The sequence below is a fragment of the Varroa jacobsoni genome, unplaced genomic scaffold (assembly GCF_002532875.2).
Source record: "Varroa jacobsoni isolate VJ856 unplaced genomic scaffold, vjacob_1.0 scaffold_1063, whole genome shotgun sequence".
Lineage (NCBI taxonomy): Eukaryota > Metazoa > Arthropoda > Arachnida > Mesostigmata > Varroidae > Varroa > Varroa jacobsoni.
This window is the reverse complement of record NW_019213965.1, coordinates 758,141-782,715: the sequence shown is the minus strand read 5'-3', so window position 1 is coordinate 782,715 and position 24,575 is coordinate 758,141. Positions and strand designations below refer to the sequence as shown.

Below are 24,575 nucleotides of genomic sequence, written 5' to 3'. Positions count from 1 at the left end.
TATGAAAAATTTGTGTCGTGATTCGCTAGTCCAACGAAGCCAAGCGAAGTGATGTCCTGTTCGGAAGTTTTTAGGTTCGTGGGCCGAACGAACCTAGGCATATTTATGTTCTTCTGCGAATGCAGATTGTGGCTACACGAAGAAATAACTGCGTTAGAGCAATTCACGTCATGCTGCATTTCAGGCCATGATGATGATGATGACTAAATAACCATTAGTGGGTGCTAAAAGGTCGACATGCCTGTAAACGTAACTGAAAACGAAGCGCCAAGGAAACAAGGCACTGAGTCGTAAGGACTATTTTTGAAGTGATCGCTGAGTTGGCAGTAGTAGCAAAAACAATTCCGATAGCTTCACTTTATTTTGACATGACGTTGAAACGTTGAATGAAATGAGCACTCGTAATTAAACCAAATTATCTATACTTAGAAAATAGTGCTGGCAGTGGTCTACGTATTTTTTGCAATATAGACTTACATTCTACATTTATGCTAGAAAAAATAAAGAGACCTTTTGCATAACTTAAGTGGAAGTTTCTCTGCTGTATAATGTATTTTTAATGATATCTGGAAAGTACTACTACAATGTTCGCAGACAGAAACCTGTTTAGTATAATAAATCTTTTACTTTTCGAATACATAATTCATTTGAATGACAACTAAGCAGTCTCTGAGTCAATAATCAAGACACGCAAAATGTATTGTATATGTTTGCTCGGCAAATATGTACATTTCGGAAACAGTATCGCGTAACTTTATGGTCCTGGAATTTAGATGAAACTAAGGGCCCCAGCTGTGAAGTTACCATTGTTCGTTTCTGGTTTATGTCCATCATAACCTCGCCATCGGCATTGTAACTGTAAGGACATAGCGAATATATGATTTCAGTTGCATAAAGGAGTGGCACCTATTTAGGACGGATGGTCCAAATTCCGAAGCAATAGACCCCGAGGATTACAGCGCCCCAAGCGAGATGGCTGTTTGCGCCCTAACGTGGCAAATCTATTAATGGGGACTTACACCTCTGTAAGGCCTGCTTACACATGCATTGTTAAAATGCATAGATTTCCTTATTGCAAATCTTTCCCCCATTGTGAATAAATTGGATTTCTGCCGATCCTCGAGCAACGACTAAAACTGTATCCTAGTAATGGTATGTATATGGACGTTAAGTCTGCAGACGGCTCATGATAATATAAGAAATGACATCGTACATACTTACGAGATATGAAAGAACTTAACCGATTCATTGGCCTTAGGGATGAGCAGGACGCAAAGTCACAGGCGCATTGGTAACCTCGCAACATGGAAATATTCATTCTAGAGGTTAAGTTCAGTACTGGTGCCCGTCCGTTGCTGCTAGCTGACAGTTTCGAAATATGAAAATGCGTTCGTTTAACACTTCAAAGCTCTATACGAACACTAAATTGTTTATTGCTCTTCCGCCTTAGAACTTCAACGTTTCTGAAGCTGACTCTGAAACAAGCCGTCAAATCAATTAGAATCGTAATGAGTTACGAAGTTTCTATACTAGCGTGGCCTAGTAGTTTCTATACTAGAATGGCCTTTGCAACCTAGCCTACTTCATCCAGATCATCCTCTAAATTTCCTTGGTCAGCGGTACTGATTCTAAACACTCGAAACACAGCCAGTCGAAAAGGCATATCGTCGGACAGAATAGCAGCACTGTACCAAAGGAAGCCTACGGTGGCTTTTAGGCTTAGCCGCGGAGACCCAACAGCTTCCTTGACCACTGGCAATTACCACTAAGTAACGACAGCTCTAGCGCGTTGGACGCATGGCATCTCGGGTAACTTCAATAGGTTCAGACGCGGTAGCAGGTAGACGAGGTGTATCTAACCGCCATTCTGTAAAAGGTAAATTAACGACCGGTACAGATCCTTCCAACGAACGCCACTATCCGCCCCATAGAGGCGTCTCTTTGAAAAGCGAAGGCAGATATATACTATCTGGATAGACTCACTCGAGCTCAAGGGTGCTCATCGAAAGAAAAAAGCAAGAAGCAAGCAATAATAAAAAGCTAATAAATGCGTACAATTGTCATCTTAGCTGCAACCAATCTCGGATTCGATAAAAAATAACATACGCACACGCACATACCGGTTCCCGCGATCTGTGACCGACTTTCAGATCATACAGAAAAGCCTTGATGAGTTTCTCCTTTCTACCTAATACGCGGAAGAAAAAAAACTTCAGCGATACAATAAGATCAAATCTAATTCTCGCTCATCGTATCTATTCCGCGAAAGGGAACACGACTAAAGTTGTATACGAAAAATGGATTCGATATGAAGTCGCTCTGAATATATATATAATTAGAAAATAAGAGTCGGAATCTAATTCTTACAAGCGTTTTATTTATTTATTTATTTATTTAATCGCTGTTGTCGCTGCTATTATCTCTGCGTTATTTATTCATGTAAACTAGACCAATTTCGCCAGTTTAACTTCTATTGATGTTAACCACAATAGAATGACTGCAAGAGAAAAGCTGTTACTCGAACGGACGAGCTCGAACTACCTCACAACTTGGCGCTTCAAAATGGAGATACAAAGGAATGGAGTTAGCTTTTGGACAGTTTCTATGGCGATGAAACATATCACGTGGCGATCCTTCCAGAAAAATCTGTAATCGTGAAGCTGCATCATTTCTGGTCATCGATAATTATTTCTTTTAAATATATTTAATATGTTTCTCGAGAAATATATACATATATATGTTTCTCGCCTTTTTTTTTTTGCTTAATTTCGCGACATAATTTAGCTTTATCACTCGTTACCCCTATCCAACGAATACAGTGGTTTTGTCTTTCGTTCGCGCTCGATTGTTTGTTGTCTTTGGCAGCCCTATGCAAAAATAGAAACCGTCTTTATGATATTAGCTGCCTGGCCAGCTGTACCCATGTTAATATCAGCTCTATCATAGATCAGAACGGGCATGTCATACCAGGCTTCAAGGTGTTTCTCTATTCTACCTTTTCATCAAGCGCCGCTGGTGCGGGGAACATAAACGAGTTCACAAAGATACAATGGCGCTGCGTTGTTTTGAGCTATTGTCACTTAACTCATCTTGATAACTATCCCTATTATTACTAGATAAATTCAACATAATTATACACGCGCGTCATGCAATTGTGTATTGTTTCGTAAGAAATCATTGCACGACATTACCGATCCAAATATTTCTAAATAATTATGCAAGACCGCACTGCTATCAGGCGCTATCGATTATCTAAATGCTACGAAACTTATCGTTTTCCCCTTAATAGTTTTCACGTAATCTCACCAAGTTCTATACGTATGCTATGCGATCATCTACGAGTAAAAAGCTTTAGATATAATCAAAGACGTTTCAGCGTTTCTTTTTTCAATAAATATAAACAATCACCAATGACATTTACTGCTGGATTACGTCTGATCATTAGAACGATTAAATAGTAGGTACGTATTGGCTATCTTTCTGGCTGCTTTGAATCAATTTTGTTCGATTTCGCCATCTACAATTTGCTCACATTGAATAGACCTAAAATTCCGGCTTTGTTAGTAGAGCATTATGACGGCGCCTTGATTGACCTTCGGATGTACGGGCACTGTGCGCGGCTTGAGCCATGGTTTTTTGTCGGCAAGGATAATGACGACAACGTTGCAGAGGTTAAGGAGAAGGCCGAGTACGACGAGCAGGAATGACCAGCCGATGGTCGCAAGTCCCGCAGAGTTCCATTGTTGTCGCCGTTCATCAGGCGACATGACATTGTGCGAGAGCTTCCATTGAAACTCTAGCGTCCAGCTTGTCAACGAGGCCAAGCAACACAGAGCTGTAAATAGAAATAAAAAAAAAAAAGCTAGAAAAACTGTAGAGAAAAAAAAATCTAGAAAAGAAAATGTATGAGAGAAGGGAAACATTTCGATTAAAGGCATTCAAACAAAGAAGGCGTTGTTGTACATCAGTCAGCATGAGGGTAGATAATGCGCTTCGTAAGTAAGTGACTCAGCACGAAACGAAGCACCCTTGTCATTGCAGTTTAATTAGGGGTACAAGACATTATATATACGGATACAATACGGTAAAAAATTAATTAAAATGGAGGAGTTCAGTCGATTATCGAAATAAGTAATTAAAAAAAAGTTGCCCGAGTAGCTCAGCCTCATTTTCGTTTCCATCGTTACACTGCATTGAGGTGAATGAACAAATGCATTGTGTAGTATGTTGATTGATTTAAATCAACACGTTATTATATATATATATTACCATATAATGACATGGTTAAATAAATATATCTAATTTCTTAGAACACATTAGAAATGGTACCAAAAAGTATTAGCAATAAGTCCTCAAGCGTATTTAACAACAAGCTAATGCGCGCACTAAAAACGAGTCAGAGAAAGCACAGAACTTACTTAGTCGGCCGAGATTTAATAGAAAAATGAAAATATTACTTTTATCAAGCTTATATGTACACTGCAGAAGTCATAAGCCCAGGTATAGAGACACCCAGACGCGCTGAGCTGTGCTTGATTGCGAAAAAGGACCAAAAAGCTTTCTACTGCGTTGCTGTCTGTTTTTGTGTATATTTATAGAACAAACTTATGATGTATCCGTCTGTTGGTTTAGCTCAAACGTCAGTTGTTCCTATAGCAACATAAATACGGATTTCTATAGTTTTTTTACGAGCTGTCGCCAATCGTCACAAGGTGAGAGTGCCAGAAAGCGTTCCCCGAGCCCACTTACCGCGACGATGGAAAATAGCAAAGACTAATGATTGTAACAGACCGGTCGGACGGGGCAACAGCGGAGATTGCCTCGTGATAAACGGCGCCGTAATGCTTGCTGGTAAAAGTGTCGTCAGTGAAATCGGAAATTACGTCGGCGGGCACTTAGCAACTGCATTCTACAACAAACGTACGATGGCGGAGAAGATAGGCGATGGCCGTAAAAAAACAAGAAGAATCAGCGAAGATTCCCGGCATGTCGAGTGACGAGAATCAGGGGACGTAGGACTGACGGGGAATAAGCGGCTGGCGTCATCTCCGATGCATTCCAGTAGACCTCTGACTTGAACCCCTTTCGAAGGTTGAAAATCGTCACCGTTAACCCCAGAGCGTCGCTTCCCTCTACTGAGTTTCGTCGTTCGAAAAAAGCATCACTTGTTTCCGGCGTATTTTTTTCTCTCTCTCTCTCTCTCTCTCTCTCTTGATCGATCGAAGGATTTATGGTCCCCTTTTCTCGTGTAAACACTCAATTTTTTTCTAAAATACGAACGACGGCTTTTCCGTAACACAGCGAACTCGCGGGAACGATAAGGCCCGATCTCCAAGCCCTATTCAACGATTTGTCCTTAATAATTGCTGAGCGACGCTTAGTTTATTGATAGTGCATCCCAGCTTACACAACTTTGTCGGATGATATATCAGAAACAAGAACGGATTAATCTGTAATACTTCCTCTATCAATAACATCGTGCAAGACATTCATGCGTTTGCCTAATGGCCTGGACTTCGTCTCGTCGTTCATTATTAAAACATTCTGCAGTTAGTCCTCACTGCACGCAGGACTGAGATCGAAAAATTGTATTAGGAAAAATGGATTAATCTAAAGACCGAGACCCGTCAATTGAAGGATTTAGTGCGATAACAATTAATGTATACGTGCGTTCATCTTGTTCATTTGGTTAAATATATAATCTCGCGAGGGGTAACAATGCAATCTTTTCATTACATATAAACTGTGAAATTTTAAAGAAACAGACATGTTTACAATGTTTCGAGCCTTGTATGCATTATGTCGCATAATCTTGATGTGAACATCAATGGTATTAGGATACAAAATTTCAGGTGGATATCATAATCTTTACATAACTTCATTTGCACAGCAAGGAAGGGTCCTGCGGTGTGAATGACTGCATGTGCGCGCAGAGTCCGCTCAGTCATAATGGAAGCTTATCCTGTAGAAGTCCTGAATTTGATACGGAGTTGTCCTCATTCATCTTAGCTTTTCATATGGTTGTTGCTTTGGGTGCGCTAAACCGTGGATGCATCTATCGCAATTAGATGCATGCACAGTCTTCTAAACGACTCTTTTATCTTTCTGAATCTGTCTCAATACAAGGCTAATGCTCCGCCTCCTTTCGCATATTCGAATCTTGCAACTCTTTTTGAACTCTAGCGGTTTGTCGCTGACTGAAGAATTCAGCGCCGACTGCCAAAATTGACCACCGAAATAGTCTTTAACGTGTACGCTCAACTTGTGAGTATATCCGGCGAAAATAAGATAAGCCAACCCACTATTGTAGTGTGTCAAGAAGCGTCAAGGTCATGGCTCGAAGCCGCACAGTCGCATATATAGTACGCCAGTAGACAGCTACCGATTGCATTCCTTGGATTCGGCCAGCGCTGCATTGACGAGCAATAGAATTACCGCGGAAAATCGGTGGAATCAATGTAACGGCCACGTACATGTGATAATGGGGGCCAGATGGTCTGTCGCTGGCGAAAGCAACCCCTTGCTTGATACCCGCCCCAACCTTGAGGCGTTTTGGAAGCAGTATATATGTCACTCTTTCAATTGCCGCTTATCGTATTGTGCTCGCAAAAAGAGGCTTGTTTATTTATCACAGGAGCCCTGCGCATGTGTCTGAGTCAAATACAAGCTTGATTTTACATGGACAGACAGCGTCAGTCGTCCACAGCGAAAACCGAAAAGCGAATACATGTGTGTATATATAGTGTAGAAATAGCAGTAAAGAAACGGCAGTGGATGGAAAGCTTGTGTATGTGGCACAGGAAAAGGCCGGATGGATGGCAAACCCTTGGACGCCTTTCAAAAAGCGGCAACAGCAAAAGCAGTAACGGTGCATAAAGTGGCCTGATGGAGTCCGCTTCGTCCGACCGCTAGCTTCTTGCCGAAATGTTCCCGTTTCCTTAGCCTTCCCTTCTCTTCCTAGCTGCTGTGCCTATCGTTCTCACGTTTTTCTTTTTTCGAATACGTGCGAACCTTGTCTCTTCAATCTCCAGCATCAACCAATCCCCTATCCCAACGGAACTAGACCGTGTCGAATTGTGCTTTTCAGGTTTCCGTTCGTTACTGACATGGGACGACCTTATACGTTTTCGAACGCATACCGCGTGGACGCTCGCTCAAAAGAACTTGAAACGCACTAATGTGCCGGCCGCAATGGAGAGAGGACCAGCTAACGTTGAGCTTCAGCGGGCTTTCGTGCTGGTCGTTAGTGTTGTTTCAAATAGCTTCGTAATTGAGAGCTTTTAGCGGTGTTACCGCCATGCCAACTGAAGCGGGGGCAATTAATGCAGAAAATCGGCAGTGGAACCGGCGGTAGAAAAAGCTGGCTTTCTTCGCCTTGTCGAAGCTGCATATCCGATAGCAAAGGTGCGTTAAAACTAGAAGACCTACTTAGGGCGAGCATTAACCCTTGACAATGGTTACCTCGTAGCTTGCAATCGCAGTCAAGCGAGGAATGATAGTCGTAGAAACTGAAAGGGAAACAAGGTCTTTTTAAACGCATCGATAGATATTAGTTTGCTGGGAACGCTGGCTTCTTCTGCTATGAGCAACCATTTTCCTTTTATTAAACTATTAATTTTATCGTAACGATTATAGAACGAAAAAATTGAACCTGCTTAATTGTACAGGGTACTACGCAATAGTCCATGCGTTAAAATTCTTTGGCATTTTCCGGCTGAACGAATATAAACCATGCACGATATATCAGGAGGGTCAAGCAAATATGCTTAGAGGAGAATATCGAGCTTCTACTTCATTTTGTGTTCAACTCTAATTGGGTGACCCCTGTTGGATAAATCAGCTCGCCAAAAGTAATGAGTACAGGAGTGAAATATCTGGATAAAGTGTTAAGCGAACGCTTTAAAGGGGGCTATCTACCAGAAGCGTATAGACAGTTTCTTGTAATAGAAAGCGACGAGGATCGACGATGAGATAGACCCATGCAAAGACCTTCAGCCCACCTTAGCGTGCCGCTGTGACGTAAGATTGATATAACCTTTTGGGCTTGTTACACGGAATGGCAATGCGACGGAGGAGTTAGATAGGGAGAGATAATATAACAGGTAAGACCGGGTGAGCTAAAGTAAAGATTGAACTAATGCCAAGCTATCAGTATGCGTACGTAAGCCATTTAAAAAGGCAACATGTTGAGGTAAAACGTACTGGCCCAAGACATTCAATCCTCATATTGCTAGTTCATTGAGAACTGACATTTGCTTCAGCAGTAAAAGTATCAGAGCGACGACTAGGCACAAGCTGCTTGTGCCAGGGGCTAGAACAGATGGAGAAAGAGACAGTCGATTTTCTTTTTGTTTCATTTTCGCTCAACTCTGCAAAGGGGTTTAAGGAAGGTGCGTAACAAGTGCACACGTACACACGCACACGCGTACGCCATTAGGGGTACGGCAAAGCTAACAACAACAATAACAACAGCAACAACCAGGGAACCAGGGCCTGCAAGAATACTGAAGAGCACCGGGCCATTGCGACAATACAGAAATAGTGCGGACTTTTTTTTATACATCGCCTTAATTTTTCGTACGATATTACAAAGACTTCAGATTGATGTTCCCCAGTACAATTATCAGCGACCACAGATTTATTCAACGGCTGCCAGGACACAACAACCATTGTTTAAGTTTTTATTTAACACAAAATATCCGCAGGTTCTAAGTAAGTTGCAAGATGTGTGCGTATGCTGTTATAACAACGTAAGGGAAATTCACATTGCTTCGAATCCACACTTACTGATTTATCCATATTCTTAAAAAATCGTCGTCTAATAGCGCTACTGCCGGTAATTGCCAAGATTGGCCTCAAATCGCCAGCGACCAGCATTTGTCGGTTTGTCTGTCATTCATTGCTTCCCTTTCGCTTTTGAAACAAAGGTGGAACAACAAATTTTTCGGAGTTGTTACGACAGGAACTAAGTTACGATGGTGCCAACGACATCTGCACCGATGTTTCGATTCCCACCACCTCGCCCGGCCGTTGCCAGGGTTATCGTTGAACGGGCGCGAGTGAACGTTCTAGGACCTTTATAGGAAGCGAGTACAGTAATGAAGTCCCTGATGCTGGCGGGCGCTGACTTCGATTTCTGACTTCGACTGTTTGATATGGCCAGAATTCCTGTCAGACTGAGAGGTGAATCTATCATGGAAAATGTGGAAAAGTTTGGTGAGAATTCGGTTGGAAGGAGAGGAATTACAGCTAATACGACAGTAATTCGTAACGCGTCGTGACGTGCTGGCTAGGTTGGAGCAGGGCCGACCTTGTAGTCCCTATCTAGCTCAAACAATTTCCTCTTCGTCCTATTTTACCCCTAGCTTCTGCCACTGCTCCTTCATTCCTCTTTCTTGGCTGGCACCAGCTTTAATCAGCGCCAGCAGAAGAGAAGCGCAGAATCGAACGGAGCAGGGCCCAGCCCCTTGCTCATTACCCGTTCAGCATGTTTTACACTCATACTGGCAGGTTTTTACAGTCGAGCTCAGAGTGCCTCCACACGATTTTTAACGATATTTATACGGCCCAGGGTTTGTGCTCCTGTGCCGACGACAGCAGCGGCAGCACTAGTTGACCAACTAATTATCGGCGGTAGGCGTTCAAATAGCCACCTGACAGTTGTGCCACAGAATCACACCATCAGCAGCAGCAGTCGCGTCTGCGAAAGCAATAGTGACTGAGATATAAAGCCACGTCACCAGGTTTTCCGCCACTCTGGTACGTATCTTACCCGATTGCCGCGTCAACATCATTGCTTCAACGATCCTCCAAAGTGTTTGCTGTCATTGTCACACAGCTGAGTGGTACTCGTTGTTGTTGTGAGGAAACAAGAGGAGGTATTCAAGGGTTCGCGACTTGTCCATATTTTAGCACCATTCGTTTCGCTATGCTTGACACAGGATATCACAATTGCCATTGACTGCTGCTGATGTATTTAACGTATAATGCAAAATTGCAGGTTAAATATTTCACGACGCGCATACATTTTTCATCTACCCAATTGCTTAACAAAATATTTCAATTAGAGGGGATGCGCATGCCTCATCGGTCGAAAGATGCCAAGGGGTACGAGTACAACGTTAAATTGATAGAGGCTTGATCATCTCTTATAGTTATTTCGAAGATTTAGCCGTTCACAACGACGAACTCCCCAAATATAACACATACCTGTGCAATATTTAAACATGCTGAACCTATAAACATTTTTTTTTATGACCCACATCCAGACTGTAAATAAAAAGTTCGAGTTCGAAAACCTAGACATTCGTGAACAAGAACTGTAAGCCGAACACCTATGGATAACATTATGCTCATGTCGATCGAGTTTTGCCACACGCTCTTCAACATCGAGTTAGGACCTTAACGAAGCCGGGTGTCCATTCCATTGCTACTGGCCAAAAGTTCAGAAATTGCTGTTTTAATTTCCATTCCTTATACCAACTCAAGCCTTTCATTGAGCTAGGTATATGCCGATCTTGAAATTTGAATGTCAATTAAATGCGCTCCCCTGCCAAAACTTTTTATTACAACTATGTCCTATGCCGTAAAAGTTTCACATACCAACATAATCCATCATATGTACGAATTTCCGAACCCAAGCCGCTTGGCGTGTTGTGCAGTTCTCTTTTAATACTAATCAGAAGCCAGAAAAATAGGTACCACTGCGATTTGATTAGGTACTGTTGATTAGATACATTATTGACGCTCATAATCCAAGCCAGCGGACTGTAGCGTATTACCGATCAATTACCATTTGCCTTTTTGTGTCTTGTGGACGTACCCAGTGTTGGATATTTCTCATTACTTCAGTTACGCATTTTTGAGAATCTTCTATGGGTTATGCCTTTAATGTTCGCTCGCAGTACTAACTGCCAATTTGGCTTGTTAATATACGGAAAATAATGGGGAGTTATAGAAAAATTGGGCAGCGATTTCTTCCATGACAACAACGGTTGGTCGATGCATTTTGCTTGATTTTTCGGTTAAATCGATTAATGGCGAAACTATCGTTTTTGGATACACGTTTAATGAGCTGGTTCAAAGCTTACCTTAGAAACCATCACATTGAACTGTCAACAGATGCCCTTGTGACAAATCAAAAGGTACCACTAGTCTCGTTCAATCTGATCACGTTTATGCGCTACGTTTGCGTGAAATCACGAGATACGCACGAACCGAAAATACGAATTTAATCAAAATTCTCTTTGCGATTGGTTGTGTCCGGACTTCTTAATAATATCTCAATGCGGAAGTTTTATAAATACGTCCTATTTCAATGCCTGAAGGTCAAGGACATCGTTTCACGTTTGTTAGTTATCTAACATTTGTCCCTAAAATCGACGTAACGTATTTTCTTTTAACTAAATTTATCTTTGACGTGATCGTCAACGTTGAGGGAATCAACAAGGCAAGCAACCGTTCGGCACGTCAGCCCCGATAGATTAAGAAGCCACTTGCGCACGTTTTTCGTTCAATAGTAGGTCTACGACTGACCTGCCACCTACGAGCGGAAATAGCAATTATGCGAGGGCCTAGCTAGAACAAGTATAAAGGAAATTGAAGGCTCCCCACCGTTACCACGACATAATCCGGATCTCTTTGGAAGAAACAGGGGTCGGCTGCAGGTAAACCGCAGAGTCCGAAACAACGTAAGGAGCTGGTTTGATAGATAAGTAGGTAGAGCGAAGAGCCAAGGACCAAGATTATTGAACGAACTCTGGTGGCTTTTTACTTAACAATTCATCCAACAAACCTCTCCAAATTGGGATCCTCCTCTTTACAACGATCTCTTTCTGGCCCCTGACTGCTTCTGCTGCTGGTTTTTATTATGCATGCGGAAAAGCGCATGCGTCGTATTTTTTCCTCGAACCTCGAAAATAATGGGCTAGCGTACTTTCAATGTTACCATTGTACTGCGGACAACAGCCATTGGTCTGCATTAACTGACTCTCAAAGTGCTAGATGGTTACGAATATGCATTTATGTCTCTCAACATGAAAGGAAACGGCATGCCTTATCATCACTGTATAAGGGCAATCCTTTCTTGAGCTACAGATAATTAATTATATGCTGAATATCTTGTAGAGCCCTTCGAAGGGTAGCGGTAGTAACGGGCACGATCATTCAACTGTGTTCGGCGTGAAACGAGACTGCTTGGCCTACGTGCATAGTATGTGTACTTGTAGTTTCACTGTCGTACCGATTTCCTCTATACTCTAAAACCTCGAAGAAGTATCTGGTGTAGGAAAGATTCAATGCTTTTCAAGCCGTCGAGGTGATTTTCCTACGAGCACTATAGCCGTTTTGCCTCGTGTTTTCAATATAACACGATGGAAAAAGGCTACATAAGAACTTCGTGTATATCAAATTCCCGTCGTTACCAGTAAGTCACCGTTACTAGATCAAATGCGACGGGAGCTGAATGCAGTTACTTAGTGCAATTGTTCCATTGCTCTGTAATGCCATCGTTGTAGGATCTTCGATAATATGCTCAGGCAACTCTTATCATCAGAAATTGCATCAATACGTTTCTTACGAAGACAAGACAAAGTCCACTCAGTCACTTATGGTAATAACGTTGTGGCATACGCAGCTTCGTATCGCACCCGGTTTTCTTAGATACGCCTGTAGCTAACACTTCTAGAAATATATTTTATAACAATGATTGTGAACAACGTGTTTGTCCATCGTGTATTTATCTATCAGTCAGTCAGTACATATGACCTACATGGCATAACTGCTGCTGTTAGTGACGGAAAGGGAATGCGAGATGTAATAATGACGTTTCGAGTAATAAGGTTGCCATATTGTTTACAAGCGAGTGTGAAGTATGATGAACAGAAATTATCATTGGTCTTCAAGCGCACAAGAACAATCTCTCACGCCCAACAGTCCTTCAACCCGGCGCTTCCTGAAGATACAGCCGTAGCTGCACCGGGAGACAACAACTTGACTTGAGTTACGACATCCTTCTTTCTTGCTTGCTTGCTTAATCTGTTGCCATTGAGGTAACGGAAACAACAAGCGTGCGGGACAGCGAACCGATGATAGTTTCGTTAGCGAACACTGTTGCAGATCGTGGGTGACGCACAATGTGCGCTAGATGCTTTGTGGAGGACTGTTTTGTTGGCAGGGCTGCATAAATTGTGGGACATACTGATTGGCGCTGCTGCTATTGGTACAGGCATTGTCTTCAAGTCTTCTTCAACCCTTGTCTATTTACTGGATGTTCGCGCATAATATTAGACTTCAAGCGACAGCTACGTTGAATAGAGATGGTTATGAACAGGATATCGATGATTACGATAGAGTAATTCGTATGCGATTAAAACGAAAGCTTACGTTGTTGCGTAGCGCATGGAGGGCCAAATTTTTTTGTTTGCCACGCTTTTCATCGACACCTAACAAGATACCGATATCCCTCATGGGAGGATGAAGATTAATAAATTTGTGTAATAACTTGCTTTCGCTTTACAGTGTCCTTATACAATACAGACATGCTTGGTTGCTGAGGCTGGCAACCGTAAGTGAACCTCCATAAGTAACGGATATGAGAAAAACGTCAGAATATTAGTCACGCGTTTCTCAGAGTCACGAAACGCTGTCTCCTGATTGGTTATGGTTCCTTGTGTAAACTACTAACGTACCTCATACTTTTACTAAGTACGTCTATTGCATTATAGCTCCAGTAGATAATGAATCTATAATCTTGAATCTGCTAGCACTGACGAAATAATGCTTCGTAGCTACAATCGGTCGTATAGTTTGTTTTCTGTGCCGAATCAATAGAAGCATAGGTGTCGCTCCCGCCTGCAGCGAAAGAGGGACGAGCCCGGCAATAGTGTGTGATGGGTAACGCAAATCTGCGTGTATTCAGCCTAGAAACCTTCTGCAAGGATGGCCTCACTAGCCTGACACAATGATTAGAACTTTGACACGAAACAGGCAGTATTCTACGCAGGACCACCAAACACTGACCAGTGTACCAATTTCTACTTTATGATGGGATATCCAATCGCCGTATCTCGCTGATATGATAGCTATCTTCCCATCATTTCATTATGACTATTAACTATTACAAACGATGCGCCTAGTGAAATGTAGCCATTATTAAGGCGAATAGCTGGCTAAGAGAAGTGTTAAATCATGGTGTGGTTGCTCGGCAACGAATTCTCGCCGCCTATGAAGCAGACAACAAAAAGAACCGTCGGCGGTAAGAATCTGATTGCGACATCTCTGCTTCGTTTGCACCCACTACCGCGTGAACAAACAGTCGATATACACGATGATCCAGTAAGAAAAGGGTGCGTCATGCCACCAATGCTACCTCGTACGAATCAGCCCCTTGGCGCCGCTCGGCTTTTCTACATAAAGCGCCTTTCTACTTTCCACAAGTAAGATATAATACCAATCGAAAGCGCTTTCTATTTTTCCGAGAGCAGTGTGAGACCTATTGAGAGAATTAAGTTCTTCCGGGCTTGAGGCTTTGTGAGGTTAGGGGATGAATGAGAAAGCGGTTAGAAAAAAGGCTGTGAGGTGCAGTGCAAACACCTATCGATTTTTACATCTGCTTTACAGTTTGATGAGTTTACATAGATCATACTGTGACTGAAAGTCGCAAGCGTTCAAACATCGCAAGTAGAGTCTCAAACGGCCACCGAAAAAACACGACCGATTGAAGGCACTTTCAGTAGGTGAAAAGGTCAGCGGTCGTGGCATAGCGCATGTAAGGCAGTGACCTTCCGGTGAATCTCCCATTACGCTAGGTCATTCTCTGCTGCCAGCATCAGGCCCAGGCAGTAAGTTGCACATGAATCCATTCGGCCTGCTTTCGATTCAGCTCACGCCGATTGAAAACACTCGGGAGCCCCTGATTAGCCTTAAATAAGAGGCACTAGGATAAGAACATGCAAACCATACTAAATCTACAGATAGAGCTCTCCTATTTCCTACTGAGACGATAAACCCTCTTTGACTTTGTCGAACACGTTACCTGGCGGTAGCATGGGATTCAAACCCGGAATTATCGGCACCCGATTGCATCCAGCGGATAAAGACTCGCAATACTGTTATTTTGAATTCCTCCACTGAACAACCGCTAGGCATGTTGTACTACTAACGATACCCCGTTGGCCTGATTAAAAAAAGACCGCTAACTTAAATCCACAGCTACAAAACGAAATCACTTAATTCTCCATCGATCTCAGCATTTTTAAGCTAATGCGGCTTTGGGCCTTTTGTGTGTCTGAATCAGGTTTAGTTGAATTGAAGAAAAGGCAGATGGTAAGGTTTCGTTTCAGTATGGAGCGTAGCTAAAGGATTCTGATTCATCCTGCGAACAGCTTCTATCCAATACCAGTAAGTCTGCAGGCAGTACTGGCGGATGCCTTATTCGAGATTTCGCATAAAAGCGAAGAAAGCTTTCCTCCGACCTCATACTAACAGATGCTTGTCACTTCGCCTGATATCTGCGAAGACGCTGCTCGTAAATGTCCCTTTTTCTATTTTGCACGCATGAGCTTCACCTAACAAAATTTGCCCATTTGCTTAGAGTGCCTAGAATACAGAAAGTGTTAGATGAAACGCGTCGTTGGAAAAACTGATTCATTAGAAATCTCTACATGATTCATCCTTATGGACAGTCTGATTCGTCAACCCAAGAAGACAGAAACTCAAGTTAAGGTTTTTTAGGCTCCGTAAGCTACAAACGTAATGACACTTAAGGCGAGTGGATTTTGGAAATATTCGACTGGCGTGCGTGCCTAGATTTGTAGGTAGGACATTAACATTAGCGTACCCGATTATACTTTTGAAGCAATGTCTATGCGTGTTCAGGTGTCTATTCATTGTTTTTGAACTAATTGGAAGCTTTCAACAATGTTAATCTTAGATAGTCAGAGCTTTATGGATAAAGCTGCCTTTATCTGGCATCTTCTATTTATTATACTAATACAGGAAAACATTATCGTGAAAATACCCAAACACAAACTACCTATATTTTGTTTTTCGAGTATACATATATTTAGTAATGTTTGCATATTATTATAGTTGCGTTTCCAGAAATGTATGTAGTGATTCGTATCGGAATTATCTATATTGGGTTCGGATGTAATTTTCTTTTTTAACCAGTATTATCAATAGAAATATTGACGCGAGGGGCTATTTTCACTTGCCCGAGTGATTTGAGCACCATTCATAGGAACTTCATTGTATATTTTATGCACTCGTATACCAACAACGGCTAATATGCCCACATGGGTATAAAGGGCTCAGTGTGGTCAAGGGTACAAACGACAAAAACTAGAATAGCTTATAGTTACCGTATATTTGAATAATTAGCTGAATAAGAAAGTGACAAAATTGAATGGTACGAATAAACGCCCAAAGCACCGACGACTGTAAGGCTTAGCAGTACAGGTTGGCGCTCTGCATGAAAAATGGACGGACAAATACAATTCGGTTTGAGACAAAGACGTTTGATATAGGCAGACAATGTTGATTATCACCATTTCGGTACCCAGGCAAACTTCCACATTGATACAATCGTGTGTAATAAAAAAGGATTACCTACGATCTACTACTGGGGTTGTAAATTTCACTGAAATTGTATATAGGAATCAATATCTACCATTCGTTGTTTATTTACCTGATAGGCCGTTCCAAGTGTATAGTCCAACAGCGCCATTGATTTTTTCGACAGGTGTCATCACCGAATTGACAACGGAAAGGACCGAGCCGATAATTGTGAAGAAAAGAGCGAACGCTATACCGACCACTGTGCAGATATACAAAGGATAGTGCATCAACTCGGGGTCAGCTCGGAAAACTTCCTTCACTGAAAACCAAATGAGGGTGAGGTTGAATTAGTAAACACGATATAATCAAATACACCCTTGTCGCCCCACAGCGCCTCTTTGTAGGTCTTTTCAAGTGCAGCCAGCGCCTTGCAAAGAAGTCGAAAACTGTTTTTTGGCCGATTCTCCAGTATTGGCAACGCCAATCAAAATATCATGCCAAACATCTAACACATGCTATTAATAAGCTACAATACTAAATGACGGTATTCAAATCAGGATTGATAATTCAAATACGTATACAGAGAAGATAAGGTACCCAGTGGCAGCATCACCTACCCAAACATTTTCAATATACAACAATACCCCGGAGAAGGCACATGCTAAGGCCTGATAGTTCGCTGAAGCACCGCTGCGATGGAGCAGTGAAATGGCCTGTATTCGCTCGTTTTCGAAGCAACGATAATGTTCTGAAGAACAGCAATGTACTTCATGTTTGTTTTAAAATTTCAGACACTTGCTAAGTTCTTAGCTGGATTGGCCTGCAGGGTACAACGATAGGCGATGATCATTCGCAGCCATTTAGCTGCTAAACGGTTATTGGTGTCCGTCCACTGCCCCCTATATATAATAGATTTTATCTGCTTATCACTGTAGCGCTTACAAAGCAATCATTTCTGCGATGCTTCTATTCGAGATGTCAAAGGTGATTGTAACCTTTAATGTGGCCTTAGCAGGTCATACACAGGATGCCGGCAATGATTGTCAGTCGGTCCTGTTCGCTAACTCAAGGAGTTCGTGCCTGCGTACCGTGAGGGTAGGCGTTTATAGGTTTGGCAGTCGAATCTGACCCGAATGACATATTATGTCCCTTACTCTGCACCGCATCCATGAACGACCATAGGCAGCTGTGCTATATATATATACGTGTGTTATATGCAATTATCGGCAGCCATTGCCATTCTATAGAAACGACTTCATTTTTCCTTCTCAGCCAATAACCTTCGAGCTGATAAAATCAGCCAGCCATTAACCGTAGAAGATTAGCATCAATCTTGTGGAAGCGGAGTGGATCGTTCTGGATTTTCTTAGGATTGTATTAGTAATTTATCTTTAGACAGAGTGAATCAATTCGCTGAGAGCTCGAAGAGGCAGAAGTAGTAATCTGTTTTGCATATTTTTACAAGGAGTGTCTGAGTCTGTCTTATTTTTGAAAAAAAAAAAGCCATGCTTTTGCTATGAAATTATCAAGGTTTTGGAAATCTTTGCTCGTACCGTCGACGAAAACCTGTTTGTCAATAATCTTGTAACCGCGATTGCAACAATAACAGCAATTATTTGTAATACATCTTATGTTATTTCAGTGTTATTTTGGCCCCTAATCAAACAGCGCGTTTTTACAACCGTGTACTGACATGAACTTACTTGGGTACAGACTTGTCCATCATTATCCATAGCTTTAGTCGATATATTGCACTTGTCAGATGATATGAGATCGTTGCACTTCATATTCGACGCTTCATCCAGCCGAGCAGGTCGGAAAAGCTTAAGCCGGCGGGTTTCCCCCGCCGCAGGGAACAGAGTCAGCCGGTGGCCGTCGTTTTTGCGTCATACAACGCAACCTATACGATTTGTGTATCTACCTAATATAGAGGCTGCGGATTACAGTTCATTGAAGTGATGGCGGTAACAATAACCGTCGTTCCATTGTATCCGCTCCTGCGCCAGATAAGATTTCACAAAAGGATAAATTGTATCGGTAGTTCCTAGGTGCTAAAAACCTGTCGGGAGCCAAACATGTAGCGTGGCATGAGTTGGTATAACAACATGGCCTATGCGACATTAAATAAACTATCACAAGTCCAGATTCGTTAAATCTAGAGTTCGAGTTTAAAAAAAGCTTTCAACTGTCCTTTAAAATTAGACCACAGGAGGTCAGACAATTTAGTTTTAACAAAGTGGTTGCTTCAGTTGATTGTACCTCACTTCAATGCGATAATGGGAGCATACACAAGTAGTACAGATGTGTTTGTTTGACTAATAGTCGAACTTATGCACGATAACACTCCCGTTATGTTTAGCATTGCGATTAAGACAAAAACTATAGCATACACGAACAGCTCGTTCATTGTTTTTGAGACACTCAGGTTCTTATCAGATAATCTTTTAAGTTTTTCGGTGGTACCGTAAAATGTGTTCACGCATTTCTATAAAAAGGTCTATTATATGTTGCAAGAACGAGTGCTAAATAAATTATTATATAAAATAACTTTACTTTGATAGATCGCACAAACCCCTGGTGGTCACCAGCGTCCGTTCCTCGTGTTAATAAAGTAGTGTCGTATCGTTCGGTAGTATCAGCACATATATAAGTCAACGTAGTATCGGTGACAACAAGCAGTACACAACGTAAGCCGAAAAATGTACGCAACGCTGCGGCTTATGCCAAGAGCTAGTTATACGTGCGCTATCTGACGCCATGGCCACCTAGATCTATATGGCTGCCCATATTGCCGACTTCTGTATAATTCTTCGTGATATTTCATTTATGTAGCATTGATTAGCGCCTCAAGCGTAGTCTCGCGTAAAGGCGGAGGCCAAAGGACGCGAGCAAAGCAAACTTTAGCCTAACTTATAGTTCACTCGAATCGAACCAGTTAGCTATTATAGCTCATATTTAGTTCGACGCGCTAACACGGCTATATATCTCATAACAATTTCGTGGTCTCTGACAGTGAACTAGATCGGTATCATATTTTTCTATAAGTGCACAGCCTATTCTCTCTGTCTCGGGTGTTGATAGAGGATCCCTCGTAAAGCATAGAGAGAATCAGATGAGATTACGTTTGCTAACAGAAGAGATTGCGTCTATCGTTTTAACTTCAGCGGATACACAGTGGGTAGAATAAGCAAACCATCGCTCACTGCGCTAATCATAAAAAGTAACCACAGCTGTGGCCAAAAAATCCCTCAGGAGGTTCCATGGAGAGAGCTAGGGCTTCTCGGTGCAGATGGACAGGAGATTTAGGCGGTCTATTTTTCTACGTATAGTCGCCCCTTTTCTATACGACCCTTCCAGAACCTCATTGAGTTGGTTCGACCCAGCCTGGCTTGGTTACGCATGCTTGGCCGCCTCAGCATCGTTCGCGCTAGAATTCGGCCCAGATTGATGAGCTGTGCACTGGTAGAGTCGGCGTGCTGACTCTTCTAATCAAGTTAAGCAGTCATATGATCAGAAAGGCCCTTATTAAGTCACTAGATCCGTCTTTGAGCCCACATATCGATGTTATCGGGCGATGCAACAGTATACGCTTACGGCCATTTTAGCCAGCTTCGACAGTGGCAACAATCTCATTACTCCTGGCTGGCCTATCATGACTATGAGGCGTGCGGTGTACTAATATGCTCCTGGATATTAAACAATGAAATAGCAATGTTAGCTAATAATATAAACGCCTGTATATTTTACGGTTTTCACGCAACAGATGCACGCTGATAATAGGTTGATAATTACTGTCTGCTCGGGAAGGTCGCATCGTACCGGAAATTAGCCTTCTTATAATGTGCTGACTTTGAGTCCCACATATGACTTGTTCAATATGGTATATATATGTAATTCATTAATAACGAAAAATGATTTTGCCATTCCGGTTTACGCTGTTCAATTTGAAATTTCCCTATATAAAAAAAAAAAAATTAGTCGCTGCCTAATTTTCTGGTATGTTCACTATAGATTTTTCTTGTGGCGCTATTTGACGAGTTATTTTAATTACTTTTTTTTTTTTAGTTATGCACATTACTTCTTACTACCGATCAAACGAACACGTTCTAATGCTGCTGACCACGTTATAAACAATTTGTGACGACCAAACGGTGTATCTGCAGCTACAATCGCTGTGTTTCATCACAGTGGTTTCTTCCTGCTTCTTATCCGTTTTAAATAAGCTTCAAAAGCCTGTTACGAGAATATCTATTCAAACTTGGCAGATTTCGGCTTCAGCAAGGAAGAGAATTGGACTGAAAGGACGCCAATCGGCAGCGCAGATCACAATGATGCAAAACTCTATGTCCTATCACAGATTGAGTGGCATCACCAAACGCATCGTAATGGCGAATTGTTCTGCGACGTGTCCATGGTTGACCAACATGAAGAAAATCCGCTCATCTTACTTCACTCGTGATGGATGAGGTGAAGTTAGCTGTTTTTATACTTATAAATATATTCGTAAGTGTTACGTTATAACTAGAACGTTGCGTATTATTATATTATCTATGATCGTTGATTGAGCCAAATTTCAAAGTTTTCATTATTAACGTTCAATTAAACAACTTTCAATTAAAATGGAACCATTTTTTCTTATGCTATCTTTTCCTATTACCAGCCCTAATTTTAATCTTGAATAAACTGATCGGCATGGTTTATATTTATTCGGCTTTTTTAATTCTGTTTTTTAATTAACGGAACCGGAAGGGACTGCTGCGCATCATCCGCCACTTGACGAAATGTTTTCGTTTGCTCCTTGTCTACCTTCGCCCTTTGTAACTTCGAGGGATTCTTCCTTTCTCAACCTCCACATCGACACTCTTACCCTTTCTTGCTGCGCTCTTTGGCTAGGTACCTTCCCAAACTTGCTATATCGAGTTAGACCTAAGCCCCTACAACAGGAGAGCTTCCCGAATACGCCAATTTTTCCCCCTTCATATAATCAGGCTTCGTAACTTCGTATGCCCGTGCTTCTCATTTAGATAGACGCGGCTGAGCGCCTCCTACACGATACTCGCAGTGAGTCTTTCTGCATGAACAGGTTATTTCTTTATGTTGCCTTCGCTACAGACAGTCATAGACCTCATCGTAGTGGTTTCTGTAGTGATTGTACGATTATTATAACGGCGCCGATTTGCGTCTCGTCCGAGCGTATGCGCATCCATTGGTTGTATGCCACTGGATGTGTCTGAGCGGCAGAGTTTTCTTCGAGCACCAACCGCTTGTTTTGCAATGACCGCAGACAGAAAACCCGGAGCAGAGCCGATGCGGATCCGGAGCACAAGAATGTTTGCAGTATAGGAAGCGTGTATTAGGAGCATGGTGATGGCACCAAGGGCAAGTCCCTATAAGTAGTAGATATAAACGAATTGTTATGAGGGGGCTGAGAACAGCTGATCGTAACGGCGATCTGCAGTTTGACAAATATGCGCCAATATGCACCAAACGTATACATACGAAGGTCTATTTTTGTGGATGACCGACTTAAACTAATGCGAGTTTTTTTTTTTTCGCATTTCCTTCTCGGTGATCCACCGGGGTCAGCCTTTTCAGCCCCCGGAGTCCCAGCCTTTTTTGCTCAATTTATAACGAACGACAAACGATGCAGCTCTACTCTGGTTCTATGTGTGTAACTTTGGTCTACAACGAAATGTAGGAGAGTAAAAGGCCATTTCCTGTTTAATAAGAAGTGCAAAAGATGAAAGCTCATTAGAAACAACATTGTCGACGCATCTTAGGTAACCAGACACACTGGCCGACCGACCGCATAACACCATCCTTAGAGCTCCGCTGGTATGGCTACCTAAAATATTTTGCAGAGATTGCGTTCGAAAAAAACGTAATAAGGGGGTTTAAAAGACAGGACATACTTAGCTAAAGGGGCAGGTGGAAGACTCATAGGTACTGTCGGACGGGAGAGGCAGTGGGTGATATTGCTAAAAACAAATTTTCGACTATGCCAAAAATCTAGTTACGATACAGGCACGAGCTCTTGGCTAGAGCTGACTTGGTCTAATAGGCAAATAATCAGCCATGACATGCACTTGCGGCAAAGACGAAGCCACTGATGCGTGGCTAACAGCCAGCGACCCATGAACAAGCCATGTGTAAAAGAGGTAGTAGTGCATTTCGTGTTGCTCAGAATTCCCTGCATTTCTCAACGTTCGCAGTCACTGTGACCTAAATTGGCCAAGACTGGGTAATATAGGGCACTTTCAAGTACCCTAGCGCCGTCTATACCTCTTTTTTGTTCGTTTCACTGCGCTGTATCCTTACGGAAGCCTTCGTTTGCCGATTTGAAAAGACTCTGGCAGTCGGTGAATCTACAAGTTACCCACACACGCGGTCTGTGGCCGACAGCGCCACACATAAGCTGCTAGCCCTGATGCTTCTATTGCCTCTACCGGCGCAATAACAAATCGTAATTAGTTTCCCAGGTCCCTTGATTGGCAACACACAACCAGCCAGTTTACGCGGCAACCTGTCACGGTAAGCGGATGTCCACCCATGACTACTTGATAGTCATGGATCGTCGCTAGTCTGGCTACTGCTGGCCATCGTAATGTACCAGCCCCCGCCAACTCGATTCCTTAATGTGTCCTTGGCTTTACCGCAATAGTTGTCGTCATCGTTTTTGCTGTCGCTGCTATTGATGTCACCCTTCACGTTATCATCGTCGTCGTCTGGCATAAGCCGGTTTATTCTAGCAGTTAGTCAAACTTTTCCCACGACCAGGAGCAAGAGTGTAAAACATCCTTTACACCCTGATAGCTCCTTACTGTGTCAAAGGCGTCGCGCCTTATAGCCTCAATAAATGTTTTCAAAGCTCTCCCTCCAGTGCTGTGTCGGTAAGGAAATTGGCCTTCAGACAGCGTCCGTGTCCGGCACTACAATGGCACCTGTGCCATTTACGGCATGTAGGGTCATTCATATAAAACGAAAAAATGGCTAGTCCTAGTTCTGTCTGAGTACTACTAAGCTGAGAATAACAGAGTTGTGAGGTAGAGTAGCGATAAACATTCAAATAACCTTTCCTTATTTTTTTTTCAAATTATTTCGCTCCATATTTCTCTATTGCAGTTTTCTGCCGTACTGTCCCCACCGTGGCCTTGTATTATTGGTGCCTTTTGTTGCCTTCTAGATTGCTTTCGTTCTGATCAAAGTGCGCCAACGAACTTCACATAGCTGTTATCACAGTCAACTCGTGTTCGGCAGACATTATTATTATTGTGACCGTTGTCATAGTACATTTACTACTGACATTACGTTCACATCACCTAGCGGACGGCGGCGGAGTCAGATTCTCGTACCAATGATATACCACGGTAGCTTGTCGTCTGCTTCAGGAAACGGGAAAAAAATTAGCTTGTTATGGCTAAAGAACTGCTTAATGTGCCGTACTTCGATTAAACAGTCCACAACGTACGATTACTTTGAGTTTGATAAGCCTCTGGTAAACGTGTTACCGGTATAGCAAGCAATTCTGCTGTATCATCGATGGTAAAAGTTTCATACACAACTAGGACAGCAGAAGGAGCAAATGACGGGACAAAGATTTTTATTTAGGCCAGTTAGACATTGGGACCCTTCTGTTCCTCGACTCGGTGCTACCTCAGATAACGCGGGCTGAATACACCACTGGGGCTTTCATGCCAGCGGAAAAAGTCTGGCACTCCTGCATTGCTCTGAGTTTTGGTAGGTTCCACGCTAGTGAAGTACGATACAAGATTTCAAAAAACGCATGAAGAGTGGGTGGGCGTCGACCCTGCCAACTAGTATTTTTTTCTGCCGGCTCCTTTGTCGGGCATCCTATCAGGATAGTACCTCTCGCTTGTTAATGTTTTATAAGCTGTCACGTACGGTTGCTAAACGAATCCATATAGTCGTACGCATGTTTATACTCGCCCTATATAGTAGCGCTAGAACGCTTGTAGTCGTTCTCTGAGATAGTTCAATGCTAAATTGGCCATCGACCG

At 42.4% G+C, this 24,575-nt stretch overlaps 1 protein-coding gene across 7 annotated transcripts in view; it reads right to left on the bottom strand.

Moving 5' to 3' along the window:
* Positions 1 to 2,357: 2,357 nt before the first annotated feature.
* The window catches only part of LOC111266186 (clarin-3), a 121,743-nt gene continuing 99,525 nt past the window's right edge, over positions 2,358 to 24,575 (bottom strand). For 6 of the 7 annotated variants that reach the window (XM_022843440.2, XM_022843436.2, XM_022843444.2 and 3 more), the window contains 2 exons: positions 16,688 to 16,876; positions 2,358 to 3,835 (listed from right to left, as the gene is read on the bottom strand). In XM_022843440.2, coding sequence (XP_022699175.1) covers positions 3,561 to 3,835; positions 16,688 to 16,876 — 464 coding nt within the window. In that variant the 3' untranslated portion in view covers positions 2,358 to 3,560. The remainder of the gene's footprint in view (positions 3,836 to 16,687; positions 16,877 to 24,575) is intronic. The other variant, XM_022843439.2, reaches the window with a different exon arrangement.